Source organism: Peromyscus leucopus, chromosome 9, assembly GCF_004664715.2.
Source record: "Peromyscus leucopus breed LL Stock chromosome 9, UCI_PerLeu_2.1, whole genome shotgun sequence".
NCBI lineage: Eukaryota > Metazoa > Chordata > Mammalia > Rodentia > Cricetidae > Peromyscus > Peromyscus leucopus.
In genome coordinates, this window is record NC_051070.1 from 104,156,205 (window position 1) to 104,172,912 (window position 16,708).

Consider the following 16,708-nt stretch of genomic DNA (forward strand, 5'->3'; position numbering starts at 1 on the left):
CCTTCCTTGGGACACTGAGTGCTGACTCAGCAGTGCCTGCCATCCCAGACAAAAGCCCCTGGCTGACTGACTTCAAGGAGTGGCCAGTCAGAGGGGCAGGGGGCAGCCACTGCCTTCCTGTCGGGGATTCCCTTGCAGACTGATGGATGAGGGTGCAGCCATCCAATCCTGGCAGTTCCCAGAAACAGAAACAGATGCCAGGTTGGGCACCTTTGTTGTTCAGAGGTACTAGTTCCCAGCCCCCCACCAGGCTGAGGGAGATCATGCAGCTCTTCCCTCCCCCTGCCCATTTGTGTTTCCTGCCCTGGTTTATTTTGCTTTTCTCCTTGACCTCCCGACTCTGCCGCCAATTAATGAACTTGTGTATGACCTGAGCCTCCAGTAAAAACGAAACCAGGAACATAACGTTCTTAATAGCAATTGCTTTTGGAAAGAATGTCAGCTGCTTTACAGCTTCCTATCTGAGATTTATTTCCAGAGGCCTCTGAAGAGTCTATGAGCCAAAGTCTGATTCTTGATGAAGCCAGAGTGTGTTTAGCAAGCAGTGCCCACAAATGGATGGAGTGCCTGTGTTTGTCCTATGGATGCCCATGGACATGTTTCTGCTGGCAGAGCATCACCACAAAGTGACACTTTTTGATCCCCTCTTTTAGGAGAACTGTCTTTAAGGGTTCATAAAAGAATCAAATTAGGAAAGGGCCTTGAAGAACAAATACCCAACAAGATAGACATGTCAAGGGACAGAATCAGCAGTGGTTGGTATACAAATCGAGAGAAGCACCCAGAACCTAGAGTCTGGACTTAGCTCCAGTGTCTCCCAAAGTGGTAAGGCCAGGCCTCGTGCAAAGGAGGGCCAGAGGAAAGAAAGGGGGACAGGGGCGTCAGGAACCCCTTGCTTACTGGGGTTGTGGGGCCTATGGCTCTGTGTGAGACACCAAAGAGAACCAAGAAGGAATGCGGGCTCCTCTCTTACCCTACAGGTGGTCTCTCCAGGTCAGGGTGGAAGCACATGAGCGGGGCAGGGTGGGGAAGGGCTCTCTGGCGCTGCCCACGCTGTACCTGCTCTACAGATAAATACAGGACTTTAGTGGCCGTGGCTGGTCCCTTGGCACTTTGTTCAAACATGAAAACATCCCCTACATTTTCTCTCTTGCTTTAAAAACACAATGAAATATGACACATTCCCCCAATATACAATGCTGCTGTGTCTAGTCAAGGTGACTCTGATAAACACTAACTGGAAGAAAACCACCCACCAACTAAACGGCCCAGGGACACACCCTGCCTCTGTACTATGGCAAGACTATGAGGACACCAACCTCTTTGGGGGTCTCCTGGTGGCACCGGTTGCTGTTCCACCATAACTCGAGAGCAGCCACGAGGCAGGCGAGAAGGAGGCCAATGGCCAAAATGCAGAAGACCCCAGCAAAGCTGTGCAGTTTAAGGGATTTGCCATCAGCCTGGGCACTGGAGTGGCTGGTGAGGTCACAGCGGCCTGTGTGTGGCCACCACTTCTGCTTGAGCACATCCAGGTCCCCTGTATCTTGCAGCTCCAGGATCCTGTAAGACACAAGACAGGTGAGCCATAGCCATTGGCTTCATCAGCTTGGCTACTGGGTCCTGTCTACGGCCCGCCATGCTTACCCCGAACCATCATAGTAAGTCTCAGACGCAGGCTCCTCCACAGTGCATTCTGCACCCTGCACCCCAGGTGCTTCTCTCAGAACATAGAATAGGCTTTTCCTCTCCCTCCTGAACCAGCGGCAAAAGGTTCGGTGGCAAAGCATGTCAGGTCCCTCACATGGATGGCAGAGAGAGTGCTCAGGTAAACTTGGGACACACAGAAATGAACTAGGCAAACCTCCAGAATGCAGATTAAGTATGTTTGCAGTCATAAAAAAAATCTCAGTCAAATTTTAACATCTGAAAGTCAAGCATCCTTAATTCAAGGACCTGGAATTCAAAATACTTCAAAATCTGAAACTTTTTGCATATCTGCATGATACCACAAATGGAAAATTCCACATTTGACCACTTATGTGTTAATTAACACAAACTTTGTTTCATGCATAAACTTATTTAAAACATAAGATTACCTACAGATTATATGTATATGATACATATCAAACATAAATGAATTTCATGTTTATACTTAGGCCCTATCCCCAAATTATCCCATTACATACATGTAAATATTTCAAATTGGGGGGAAAAATAATCCAAACTCTTAAACTCTTCTGGTCCCATCCATTTCAGAACAGGGAAACACCATTTGTCTACCCTGTCTGTCCTACCAGGATTCACATTCTCCTTCATCACTGTGCCAAGAACGATGCTCGATGCTGCTAAGCTAGTAGTCTAAAGACACCAATATCAACACTGAAACAACAATGACAATCAGTGTGAAGACAGAAGCTGTGGTGAACACAAGGAAAGGAGAGCAGACACGCCAGGGAGATGCACACCCCTGGGGTTTCTAACTGGAGGCTTACAGAGGAGTCAATGGAGGAGACAGCGGTGGCAGAAAACCTGAAGGACGCAGAACCAGGAAGCCATTGCGGGGGCGGGGTCTAGCTGTTTCTGTGTGCAGGGTGCATCTATGCTCTCTACTCGGCAGATCTTTCTGAATTCTGGATGGCAACCCGCTGGGACTGTTATTCCTATTGTCTTACTTTACAGAGAAGGAAATCAAGGCACAGAGAAATGAAATACCTTCCCATAGTCCCTTTGAGGTTGGCACCCACTGAAACTGGACGATGTGCAAATGTCCTGCCTGGTCCAAAGGACTCATTGCAGTTAATCAGCTATGACACAGAAGTCAAGCTGCAGAGTGAGTGAATGAGGAAGAGGATGGCATGGGATGAAGACAGTAAAACAGACAGACTGAGACGTGAGCTCTGACAGGGTGCCAGAGGGAGTCTGGGTGCACAATGGTGGGACAATCCCTCATGTTGACTTCTACCATGGTGAGGTTTCATGCATTCCTTCTGTGCCTAGAGCTCTATACAGTGAGCCAGCCAGGTATAAACGGGTGGCTTACAGACTCAAAATGGAAAAGCCCTTCCACCTGATAAGTAGTTATCTTTGAGTCTGGTCCATGGAGATGTATTTGGCTCACAGGTAGTGCAGCTAATGAACTGCAGAAGCTCAACTGGACAGTGCTGTGGTCTCTGCACTGAACGTCCATCTACAGGGCTGAGGCTGGGCCCACACACCATACATGGGTCTGCATCTGAGGAACGGAAAGGGTGACAGCCTGAGAGCATCCCAGGGCCTGTCTCTATCATGGACCCAGCATGGGCCGCTTATTGTCTGGGAAGGACCCAGCTCAGTACAGAGCAGGCTTTGATCTCATTTGTGTGTTACTGGATGAGCGCCAAATCCTGCTAAGCTTCACTGATTTGTGGTTCCCATTCTAATGAGGAGAGGGGTAACTTTCCATGTTTTTCATGTGCAAGCTTAGTAGCTATCAAAACAAAGGCTACTTGTTATCAGATATTTGTTCTGTCAACGAATGTGTGAATGTATTTGTTGAATAATGAAAACAAACTAAGCTGAAAGGGCCATGGTGAGATGATAAAAACATCCAGCAAGTTAAGCAGAGCGATGATAACACCGAAAGGCTTAGAATGCGGCCATGCCTGAAAGGACACAGTCCCTGAGGTCACTCATTTACATGTGCACTTGTGTGTTCTGTGGCTGTGCTCGGAATGGCCCGGAGAACCACAGCTCTCTGTAATGGCACAGTGAACTGGACAGCTACAGTATCCACCTCACTATCTTGCATGGCTTTGGTCATCCAGGAAAGCTGCATGGGTGGCTGTCCACTGGCCTTCATTAAGTCTCTGGTGGCCGAGATGAGTAGGATGAGCTTAATGTACATTACAGAAACCGATATGCGGACAGACGTTCAGACTGTCTGGGAGGCTGGCGACTGAACTACTGGCTTACTATGAAGAAATCAGAGCTTTGTGTTTATAGATACAGACTTTTCACTGCTAGAGATTAATTCTCAAGATTCTGAACGTCTCAAACCTAGCTCTCCCATTGCCAATATCTGCGATTAAGTAAAGGTACCCATCTCAGTGGCCATTATCCTACAACCTGGTGAGTAGGAACAGATTCCATAAAAGCTAGTTCGTAGTTGTGCAATCAGATGGCCATATTAACCAACTTCTTATCAAGTCAGTCTTCCCAGGAATTACCTCTTACTGAGAGAACACTGTAGGGACAAATCATTTGCACTGCTTGAATCTGCCCAACTGCATGCAGAGTGATGCTTAATATGCCTGTCTTACTTCCCGGAAAGCCTGAGCATAGGATCTACCTGACTCGCTCGCCCAAAGCTGCAATTAGAGGGTGTCAATGCTATTCTTCAGCTCTGGGCCATTAATGATCCGGGAGGCCATGCTCTTTCTGTGACAACAGGCTCTTGACCTCTCCAAAGGTCAAGTCCTGACCTGGGAGATGGTAAGGCCCTGAAAAGACCATAGGGTCCGATCTTCTAGTGTCTGGGTAACATCAGACATGCTGCTTACATTTTCTGACTTTTTCTTCTTACAATTGCATACATTTTTCTATGGCAAGTCTTATTTCAGAAAGAATACATGGCAATTTACAGGAAAACACAGAATAAAACAAAACAAACAAGAAAATATAAATATAGAATCAACAGGACAAACAAGTCATGTGTACAGAGTGCCTTCAAGAATGAGGCTAAAGTAATGTGCACTATAACAATCTATACTCCTACTTAGGAGGAACCAGAGCGATAATAGCCATTTCCTGAGGCCAGTTGTTCTATTTTCCAGACAGATATAATTGCAGGTGCTTTCCTTTATTCAATAGTTGTAGAGCCTGCTACACAGTAGGTGCTCAATAAATGGCTATTAAGCTGCAAAACATTTATTGAATGCCTACTCTGCATGCTGTGGTCTGCAAAGCTGTTATAGCACATAACCCTACAACAAATACACTTACATCTGTATCCTAGCCTCTGCTGAAGCAAAGAAATAGCTTGACTCCTAGATAAAGGGAAAGGCAACCATAGAAGCTCCAGATAGGCTTGGGATCTGCTGGTTACGCAGTGTAGGCCTTATTCAAATGACATAGTGTGTTCCCCTTGACTTAACCCTTTCACTTCTATGAGGCACATTCAAGCTAAAGGCAGTCTGCAATGGGCTCGAGCCTCTTCTAGACCTATTGACAGCAGAAAGGTGGAGATAAAGACTGGAGAAGTCGCCTGAAGGACAGATATCTGTCTTTTGGAAGGAGGGATGCTACCAGTTCCTGGGGAGGCTGTGCTATGGACACATATGGTAATATTGCAGGAGGTCAACATAGTCCTTGGAACCCACAGTCTTCTGATGAAACTAAGAGGGGTAAATTATTTCTTGAAAAGGGGATATTTCAGTTTTGTTTATGGTGACCACTGGAATGGGAGGGAGAGGCCACAGAGCCCCAAGAGGGATTTTCATAAGGACTCCATAGCAATGCAGTAGAAAGATCAGTATAGATCGTTTCACAGCTAGCCTCCTCTCTGGAGCCCACACCCCTTCCCCGTGCTGGCTGTGGTCTACTAACCTATGAAATCCTATAAAGAACATCTAACTCCTTCTATTGTAGCATTATGGTTTGGATGGTAAAGTATCCTGGCAGTCGGGAGCCAAGGAAAACCATGAAGTCACACTGCACAACAAACCTCACACAAGATTTATTGGGAAGGAAAAGAAAACAGGACGGCGGCTGCCTCTGCTTGGGCAAGAAACAGCAGAGAACTGAACAGAAGGCAGGACATATATAGAGGTTTTTGGGGATGGAGGTGGAACTTTTCAGAGTAAAACTTTCCAGGGTGGAGATTGGTGGAACTTCAAGTCCAGAGACTGGGCTTTTCACTCTGTAGGGTGGGGGCAGGGTCCAGCAGTTAGAGTATTCTGTGGGTGGAGCCTGATAGTAGGAGGGCCACTTACATCTGCATGCAGCAAGGCTATTGGTAGTGGAGGGAAGCAAAACCACTTCAACTGACTCATGTCTGTCTTCTCCATCTTGAGGATTTTCAGCTTTTCCTTGAGGATTTTCAACTGACCCAATCTGGGTATTCCCAACCTTATTGCTGTGCTGACGATTTGACAACACAGTAGAGATCCAAGATTCCTACTCAATATCCCCTCTCTTCTTTCTCTAGTCTATTGACTCATTTCTACAGACTTACAGAAGAAAACTGAGCAGTGCTGGCTCACGGGCCTCCAACTTCCCACTAATGGGTCCCATACATCCATGAGCACTGTCTTGAGACTCATTCACTGTTTGGGTGTTGCTGCTACATTGGCCTTATGGGCTCCCTTACCATCTGCTCTACAGAGATGTTCTCAGGTTGATGATCTGTGCAATCACCTTGAACCTCCCATCTAAGAAAATCAACATGCATAAACTTCAGAAATGCTGTTGTGTTCTGAATCCTGAAGAGAAACCACATTTTTCTTCACACCTTCAATTTGAGCAACTGAAAAATACCTCCTCCTCTCTTATCACAGATCTCCACTCCAGAGGGCAGAGCAAGGTATAGAGTGTGTGCTTAATGAAGTTCTGGAGAGAACCTAAAGCCTCGCTTACCGTAACTGCTCCTACCTCTTCCCCAAGGTTTGCAAGCACAATACTGACTAGGTGGGCTGCAAACCCTCCTTCTCAGCCTTCTCTGGTAGAGCTGAGGCTTGTTGATCCTGGGAAGGAAGATCCAATCTAGAAATCTAGGACAGGACAGATGGTAGGACAAATCTAGACAGGCCAACAGCAACATGGCCCAGCATCAGAACTCAGGAGAGCTGGAAGAGAAAGGTCCAGAATGCTCCCCTTTCTCTCCGAGTTACAGGATGGAATGCAGATGGTCCCTAACAATTCTCCTGTATCCATCTGGATATTCTTCAAGTGGATAATAAGAGGATGCTGGAATTCATGTGTTGATGGGACAACTCGTGGCTATCCCTAAGTTGGGGCCAGAATGGACTTGTTTATGACAATGTTCCCACCACCTCTTGCTGGTTTTGATAGGCCAAGGCAGAGCCTTCCCTTAGAACGTCCTCAGTGACTGCTATTCTAATTCCTTCACTCAGCAGAATGCCACATCACAGAAATGTGCAATCTGAGGGTCCAAAGCTAGACCTCCCTAGAGACAAGAGCATCTGCTGGTAAACTGACTACTAGAAAACAACCATTGGATTTACCTGTATCCTTCAGTTCTACCTTCCCTGCTTCAAGCCGTGTCATTCAGACCAGAGACACTACTATGGCAGAGAACCAGCATGGAAAAAAACGAGAGAGCAGCACTTAAGAACTTCATCATGCCCAAGAGTCTAGAGTTGAGCGGGCTTAAGGGACCAACTTACACTAGCAAGGGACATGAAACACAAATGCAGAGTGGACCTGATATATTTGTTTTTGATGGAGGCATCCACTGAGTTCACCAAGGCTGAAAACTTCCTGAACACTTAGCCCCACCCCCTCTTTCTCCACAATGTTCCTGAGTTCCCCTAATATTAACGAGCACAAGTCCAAATTAATTAACTCTCAGAAGACGGCCTAGGAACCCAGAAGCCTGTGTTTTGATGTGGAGAGAGTGGGGAATTCAGGAAATGAGAGGTTGTCCTCCTGTCACAACAAAGCGCCAGCTTCATCTCTCGCCCCAGTAGACAGCAGCTGCTCCTTCAGCCTGGAAATTTGATCCAAGTCCACAGGCCCCATCAGGTCACATGTGATGCACATGGAGAAGTCTGCTTCTCTCACTCTATTACTTTGCATTGCCACATGGATGACTCACACTTTGAAGACATACTTTAAAAAGAGATTGCTAGGCATCCCCAGATCCTACTCATTATTCATTTATCTGACTGACTCTTATGACTCCTATGAGCCTCTGAAAAGTCCTTCTGGGTCCTATCAGATGCCCTTTCCCCCTCCTTCCCACTCCCAATACGCCATTGGACTCTACACTGGTATCACCTACACACATCCTAGTCCCACTCACACCATTGCCTTCCTGGAAAAGGACAATGAACTTCCTCTTTTCATCCCAGTACCCATGCCAGGCCCAGGAGGAGGTGTAGAAGAAAACATATTGGTACACTGGTAGTACTTAGGAAGGTGTGAGGAATAGCTGCATTATTCTGGCTCTTGTGTCATAAGAAGAGGTTATCCTTCTATTCCAGCTGCCAAGGTCCCAAGGCTGCTCCGATTGTCCTGACGACCATGCCTACCTCTGGGAGAAGAGGTCCCTGTAGGGGCTGCCATGCTGCAGGGCAATCCCGTAGCCCTTGCTGCTGATGCTGTTGCCGATGACAGTCACCGAGCAGTCGTCATCTGTCAGGGCTGCATACTCCACCACGGCCACATCCCACAGAAAGGCGTAGTTCCCCTTCTTGGCCTGAAAGAACCAAATCACCATGAAGTCCAGTATGGCTATTTGGTGACAAAAGTTTCAAGCAGTGTGACATCTCAATGGCTGAGTGTGAGGGGCTCCTCTAAGTGGTCCCACTCAGACTGCACAACGAATTCTCCTAGCATTCTCTGACTTGTAAATATAACCCCAGTCTATACCATTCATCGTAGTAGATCCAACTACAGTTCATAGAGCAGGTGGAGCGGAAGAGCCTGAGGTGGGTCACAGAGACATCGACCCATTTCTCACATTCTAACACCTGCCCCTGGGGAGTATAGGAAGTAACATTCAAGGGACTAAGATTTTCAGAGCAGAACTGTACAGGGCATATGATAGCACCCTGGGGGTGTGGAAGAATCTCTTCCCTGGAGAATACAAATGCTGGGGGAACTGTGATAAATCTTTTTATTTTATTTTTATTTAATGCCGAATGCTGTTTATTGAAGGAGGTTGGAGGTCTTAAATACAGGCTTACATCACAATGGGAGAACCCCGGAGGGCACAAGTTTGCTACGAATGTTTTACAATATTGCATCTAAGTTGTTAACGCCCATTATGCAAGATACACAGACAAGGAACTTCCCTTAAGCATTCAGGAGGGTGGACAGGGAATTAGCATAGGGAGGATATCAAGGTTAAGGTCAGCAGGCAAGGCAACAGTTACCCAAAACAGGGGCCAGGACCCTACAGGTCCCCCTTTTACTAAAAAATGAGCTTCTGACTTAGGTTGCATGGGACATTAGCAGGTCACCTTACCCGTCATGGTGACACCTGATAAATCTTGTCCATTGACCTTTATTAAAAGCCTAACTGCTAAATTCTGCTTAAACATGAACACGAGAATGGGTTCAGTGTCCCTGAATGGACATGAAGGAATAGTAAGCAAAAGAACATGTTAGAGTTTGCTGTGCATGGTAAGAACCCATTAAGGACAGGTTACAGTAACATGCAATGCTTCTGTCCCTTGCCTTTGACTGCATTTACATGAGGAGAAGCATATGCACAAATACATGCGTTCATACACAATGCAAACACATACATGCCTTTCATGGCTTTTGTTGGCAGGGGAGGAGGGCAGTTGAAACAGGATCTTGCTATGTTGCCTAGGCTGGCTTTAAGTTTGATTCTCCTGCTCTCAATTTCCAGAGTGTTGATATTATAGGCATGGAAAACTGTGCCCATCATGCCCATATACATGTGTGCTGTGCTGTGTGTATGTGTGGTGCGCGCACATGTGTCATTCATACACAGGAGATTTCTAGCATCATCAGTACTTCCACACAGTGTGGCAGTTTTGCAGATTCTCCCATTGGGGAATCTATCTGCATTCCCAGCTGAAGTCCTGGACCCCAAACCCTTCCTCAGCAAACATTTCTATCTTGAGCCATGGTTCTAACTCTGACTAGAATTTGGGCATTCAGGAAGAATGTGAACAGCTTTTCTTCTTCAAATGAGACATTGTCACTTGGCTTTCTTAAAATACTGCATAACATTCCCAAGGTATCAAAGTGCCTGGTTTCCCTTCTCTGTTGAGCGCACAGATGCTTCTCACCCTATTGTCCCCCAACTATGGCTCACACTGGATGCTGTAGAGCATAGGTAGAGGATTGGTAATATGGCTGAAGCACCACAAACAAATCTAACCCAAGCTGGCAATCTGTAGGCTTCTTGGCACTGCCAAGGGCATTGTTCCAGTTGCTGCTTTTGTTGGCTTTTCATTTCCCCTAAGAGTCTCCAAGAAGTATATTGGATGCTCAGGCAAAAGTCAGGCTTTTACTTCTTTGGATTTTTCTTTTTCTTTTGGGAGGGGGATATTAGGTATTGAGAAAGGACCTTATTATATAGCTCAGGTTGGTCTTAAACCCATGATTATCCTGCCTCAACCTCCACAGTAGTGGGATTACAAGCATATAACAGCACACCCAGTGGGATTTTTTTCCTTTTTCAAGATCCTAAATGCCCATAACCCAAGATGTCTTATTTCCCCATCAGATTTTTGCCATCACAAATATTTGTGGGTAGTATGTAACCTCCTGTATCAGGAACTGGCTTCTTGCAGCCTTTCACAAAACCTTGTAAGACATGACACACACCTATACCACCTATTGCCTTTCACCTGGGGAAGCAATTCAAATATTACACCAAAGCCTCATTTCTTGGCCAATCCAATCCCAGAACTCTTAAAAGACTTTGACCCAGGCTGCAAAATTACACACATCTCTCTCCCTCTACATAGGAAGATAACAGTCATTGCAATTTTTTTCCCGCTGGCAAACAAGTTTTTCCATGAAAAGATATAAATTTTCTACTTCTTAGTACCAAGTTTATCCACAAAATGTTGACTTATGACCTAATATTTGGCTTCAGTCAGACTCGGGAGCATTTTGCAACCATGCTCGCAATTCAACATGACAATCAGACAGGGCTATTTGTACGATTTCAAAAGGGCATGTCATGTTGAAGGAAGAATTAAGATCAGCTTCCTTTCTACCTCTCAAGTGATGTTTCGAAAGGAAAAAAAAAAGAGAAATAAGCTGGCTCAGGCCAGCTGGAAGCTGACTCTAGAAAAGGCCCTGTGGGCATTCAGAGGGGGCATCTGGAGTCCTTCAAGCCACAAGTCCATGAGCATGCAATGTGTAGACTCACAGACAGGCAAGCACAGCCACATGGGGAAAGCCTGCATTTACAGTCACAATGTAGACTAAGCTTGGCAGGACACAGCATCTGAAAAACATGCTGGCAATGCCCCTGCCTCCACTCCATGTTCCACACTAAGGCTTTTCTCCACAAGTAAGAAGTTCTCTTCTTGAGCAGATGAGTGATCCCAGAGACTCAATGGCCCCATTTGTAAACATTGACTAAATTAATCAGGGTCTTTCCTGATTGCTTGAGGAAGCATGTAGCTAGATCCCTAATCTACATGACAGTGCCATAGCATAGGGACTAGTAAAAGGTAATAAGATACATGTAGTAACAGGACCCAACTGCAAAAGGGCAGGCCAGATTCTGGATCACTCTGTACAACATATTACCTAAAAAAAAAATCCCATTTTGTTCCTCAGTGTCCCTAGAACTCTATGGCCCACTCTCTCAGCCTTATGCTAAGTAAAATGCAGCACCAACTTTTCCCCTGTGGATAAGTTTTTGGACCTTGCAGATATCTCTATAATCCTCCTGGTGTATCATCAAGACACAAGCCATCTTCATGTGACTGTGCAATGTGAACATTTCAGAAGTAACTGAAAGAAGGCAAAATGGCTAGAGAGATGGATCAACCAGTAAAATGTTTGTTGTCAAACGTGAGGACCTGAGTTCAGATCCCCAGCACTCATGTAAAATGCTGGCTACAACGCTATGCTCCTGTAATCCCAGTGCTAGGGAAACAGAGACCAGAGGTTCCCCATGCCTTGCTGCCCAGCCTGTCTAGCCCCATTGGTGAGCAACAGGTCTCAGCCAATGAGAGTCTCTTAAAAAATAAGATGGAGAGCAATTAAGGAAGACGCCTGCTAATAAACTAGCTGCCACACACACATATACATATGCATGTATACATGTCAAGACATTCATACAAATGCCTTTTATTTGCATGATTCATACAAATCACAGCTCTGTAACCTGCATGCAAACCCCATTCTTGATCTTTTGTAGAATGATTTCTACCTTTCACTTAAAAAAAAAAAAACAGGATGTAGTTACTGTAGGTCAGAATAAATTTTCTATACACATTCCAATAATCATGACTCCACCTCCTTATTTGATGTTGCTTGTACACAAGGTTGGCTTGATCATATGGGGGATACCTAATATTTCAAGTTTCTGAACCCCAGAAGATCTGACTCTTCTCCTTTTCCTGCCCCTCAGCCATGATAACCACTTTTCTTTTTTTGAGTGTTTGGTTTGAATGTAAAATGTCCCCCTGGGCGAGTGCTTCAGACATCCATTTTCTACCTAGTGATACTATGGAACCTTTGGAAGGTGGGATCCTGATGGGTGCAAAAGTTAGCAGCAGGAAGCCTTTACCCAGGCCCTGGTATCTGCCTTGTCTTCCTTGTGGCCCACTATGATGTGAATGGCCACCACCACATGCCTCTATCAATGGGCTGAGGCACTCTGTCATTCTTCCCCAGCTCACTGAAGCAAAATCCTCCAAAACTGAGAGTTAAAATAGCGTCCCCGCTAAGGTTGTTTGTATCAGATACTATGGTCACAGCAGCGTGGAAGTAACTCATACACCAAGCCAGTGCTTCCTTCCACTCTGCTCTGATTCAGCTGTCCCCCTGCCCCCGCCCATTCCCCAGCCTCAGTGTCTTGTCCAGTCTCTGGTTTCTTTGGGACAGTGTGCCTACACTCTTCCTCCATTCTCCATGCTGAAGCTCAATTTCAGAAAGCTCTCATACTAGGATACAGCACCAATTACTTATTTACAGTGACTTCTTTCAACAAGGGACAGTTGTAGACTTTTGAGAAGACTGAATGGAATTTAGCCTGTTTTCAACTGTGCAACATTCACATAGAAGAAGAACCAAGCCACCTCCCTGCAGCATCTTAGAGTCCCTACCCTAAACGTCCCAGTGGATCTTTGAACTCACTATTTTCACCACTTCCTGTTTTTACTTCCTTCTGCCTGGGTCTTTCAGTATGGTCCTTTTCCTACTTCCCAGGAGGCTGTGGAAGTTAGGGAAGGCAGTGTCTGAGAGCAATGAGAGACAGGCTTGTAAGTGGCTTAGAAATAGAGTGTTGACAGTATTTCCACAATGCCTTAAAGATTAAAGCGATACTACAGCCTTTTGTTCTACTATTAAAACAAAAGCAATCCAAAAACTTATTTCACCCTTTCCCTGGGTTGAATCACCTTTATCTGCCAGTCCATCTATAATATCAAATGTACTCTGATTTTCTAATCACTGAGTTACACGAAACATTCAACTACTGAAAAGCTGGGGGGCAGACAAGGTGGTCAGTGCACTCTGATGTTCTTCTAGCCCTTGTCTCTATGTAAAGCTTAGATGGGCATACACAGCCAGCTCTCCAGTTTCTCATGACCCTGGAAAGCACCTTAGGAGTAGCGCTGGGGTCCTGGGACACAAGTCCAAGCTTTTAAAAAAATGCTATAGAAGGGATTTGTAGATTGTTTTTAAAAAGGAGAGATGGTAAAGCTAATATTACCTTGAAATATAATGTGACTGCCTCTACAGTATGACTTTTAATTAATAGTGACCAATATCAGTAAAATTATTGCAAAATTGGATTATCTTTCATGGTTACTAGCACCAGAAAATGATAGCACTTTGGAAAGTAATGCAGCATCATATAATGTGGACATTTAACGTTATTGTATCTTTAATCCTGGCAAATTGGAATTTAATGTAAAAAGTAACTCAATATTCAGAACTGACACTAAAACTAACATGTGAATATTTAACTATTCAATGTCAGGGAAATAATTTAATAAATGATGGTTCATGAATATGAGATCAATGCAACACACACTAACTTCAAAGACTAAAGAAAAATTATATGTACAACCCTGAAAATCTTGGGAATATTTTCCTCATATCTTAGCCTGCTTCTAAATATTTTGCTTGATATTTTTTCTTCTCCTTCCCAATATACAAAATTGATTCACTAATTAATTAGGACAGGATAACAATAAATGGGACAAGCATAAAAAATACATATGTGAGGATGTTAGGGAGAGGAAGCAGAATATCTTTGGAAATCAACAAGGTCAATAAAGTCAAGGGCATGTGGGACTCCATTATCAGAATACAAAACAATGGCAAGTGGTCGACTCACTGGTTTTACCTCCTGTGGACTATCTTAGGAAATAGAACCCAGCCCCTCTCTGAGGTCCACTCCCTTCCTTTTTTATTTATTTTTTTATTTTTATTTATTTATTTATTTGGTTTTTTGAGACAGGGTTTCTCTGTGTAGCTTTGTGCCTTTCCTGGAACTCACTTTGGAGACCAGGCTGGCCTCGAACTCACAGAGATCCGCCTGCCTCTGCCTCCCGAGTGCTGGGATTAAAGGCGTGCGCCACCACCGCCTGGCCTTCACTCCCTTCTCAAACTGCCTGAAAGTCCAAAGGCTAAAACTGGGAACAGAGACAAGAGGTTGCCTGGCCCGACCCTTTACAGATACTTCCTAACATTTCTCATAACGGGATCAGCCTATATTGCTGAGGAAGGTCAGGCATCATAGACACAGCCATGAGTGAGCCGAAGCACGGTGACTGGCTTGCTGGCCCCTGTTCCACACTGGGAATAACATGAGATTGCATTACCATGTATTGCTCCATTGCTTCCATCCTTCCTGGAGCTCACTCAGAGAGCAAACTTTAGAGCCATCGGCCTTTGAGATAAAAATCTCATTGTGTTTTTCTATTCCATCCTAAATGCTTAGAGAAGGGAAGAGAGCAACCTCGATGCTCTCCCAAACAAGCCAGAATGCTGGTACTGCCAACATCATTTACAAATGCCATTGGAATGAGGTGTTAAAGGATGGGCATCTGTAGTGCCAGGTACAAGTCACTAGGTACCAGGACTTAGAAATCTAATATCTTTCAGCCATAAAATTATTCTCAAGAGCAGAGTCTCATTCTCCTTTTATAGATGAAATGACCAGTTCTCTGGAAAATAAGTGTCTTATCCCTAACTAATAAAACATGGAGCCAGGCCAACATGGGTTCCAGCTATCTCCAAAGACACCTGTGCTTTCTCTTCTCTGCTTGAGCTCACGAAAGAAAAACTGTGGAAAAGATTCCCCAGGTCTATGCCCTTGGACCATTTCCCTGGGGGAAGGATGCTGGTTACAGTCCACATGTGGATAACTATGCATGTTTTTCTTCAGCTTTGCAGACAAAGATGCTTCATGGAACTTATGCCATTCTAGGGGAAGGAAGGAGACTGGTAGGTGCCATTCCCAGGGATTCTTTGGACAGTTGATGCATCTCCATTTGCATTAGCCATCCATGGAACATGCCCCCTGCCTTTCCTGGCATCTCTCTTTAGGCAGAGCTTGGCCTTTTGAGTATCTAAAGACATAGCTCTTACAGTCATATTCAAACAATGGAAATGCACTGCAAAGCACAGCCTGAACCCTAGCTGCCGCTATACCTACATCACACACTGTGCCAAATCACAGGAGGAACCAGGAAAACCCAAAGACCATCCACAGAGAAAAGGACAATTTTACAGCTTGATGATAGGAGCGTGGGCTGGCATGATATTTCTGGAATGGCGATTTGGTGAGAAGAATTGTATGCTTTTCAAATCTGCATATGCAGCAGTCACTCCTTTGGGATTTATTCTATAGAACTACTTGGATGCTGAATGGATGTTTGTACAAAAAAAAATCAGAGCAACATGTTAAAAGAATGAGAAACTGGAAGCTAAACACCCAATGTTTGAAAATCAGGTAGGTAAATGGTAGCATTAAATGATGAAATATTATCTTTCTTTTAATATAGTGCTTTTAAAGAGCATTGATTGCTGAGAGAAGTGTGCAGGGCAAAAAAATAAAAAATAAATATAAAAGACGGAGCCCTAGGTAACGAATTAGCCTGAGCTTCAGAGTCTCAGTGTGTGGATTTGAATCCCAGGTGCATTGCTTGCCAGCTGTATGAGTACAGATAAAGTTGATTAACACCCCTGGGCCTTGGTTCCCCTGGATAGAAAATGGACAGAGCTCTGATGAGAATTAAATACTTCAATATACATGATATGCTTAGGGCTTTGCTAAATAAGTTACAACTAATATTAGGAAATTTGGTGAAAAACAGGTTGTCACAATGGATGACATCTCTTTTCAGCGATTATATCAAAGGTTCATATTTATGAAGAGTCAAATCAAGTACCAAATCCTAACAATGGTCATCCTTGGGTCATGCCATTATAGGAGTATATTTAACATTTTTTCCCTGTTGTCCATGCACCTGCAGTACCACGAGCCTTTCTTTTGTGATTGCAGATGTCTACGGGGGTAATTTTTAGAAATTCAGTCTTATATCTTGAGCTCTAGGCAGTGGAAAGAGCGGAGTGGGACAGGAGGGCCCTCCTGTTGCCTCCAGCTCTTAAGCAAACCTACATTCTCCAGCTGATTGCTTTCTAAGAGACCCACCATCATGTTACAGTCCAGAGTGCAGAATACTGTGCCTGGGACAGAGTAAGGGCTCAACGCCTGCTCTGCTTCCCTTTTCTTCCATTAATTCCTAGCAGGAGTCGGGACACAAATCTGTCAGCTGGGACTGAAAAAACCTTTCTTCCTACCCTCAACCTA

The 16,708-nt window shown here is 44.7% G+C and overlaps 1 protein-coding gene across 3 annotated transcripts in view; it reads right to left on the reverse strand.

Annotated features, from left to right (window-relative positions):
* Positions 1-16,708, reverse strand: part of Grid1 (glutamate ionotropic receptor delta type subunit 1) — a 714,577-nt gene that overhangs the window by 11,358 nt on the left and 686,511 nt on the right. For 2 of the 3 annotated variants that reach the window (XM_028878315.1, XM_028878314.1), the window contains 2 exons: positions 8,250-8,416; positions 1,320-1,560 (listed from right to left, as the gene is read on the reverse strand). In XM_028878315.1, the coding sequence (XP_028734148.1) occupies positions 1,320-1,560; positions 8,250-8,416 (408 nt within the window). Of the gene's footprint in view, positions 1-973; positions 1,065-1,319; positions 1,561-8,249; positions 8,417-16,708 lie in introns of all 3 variants that reach the window. The other variant, XM_028878316.1, reaches the window with a different exon arrangement.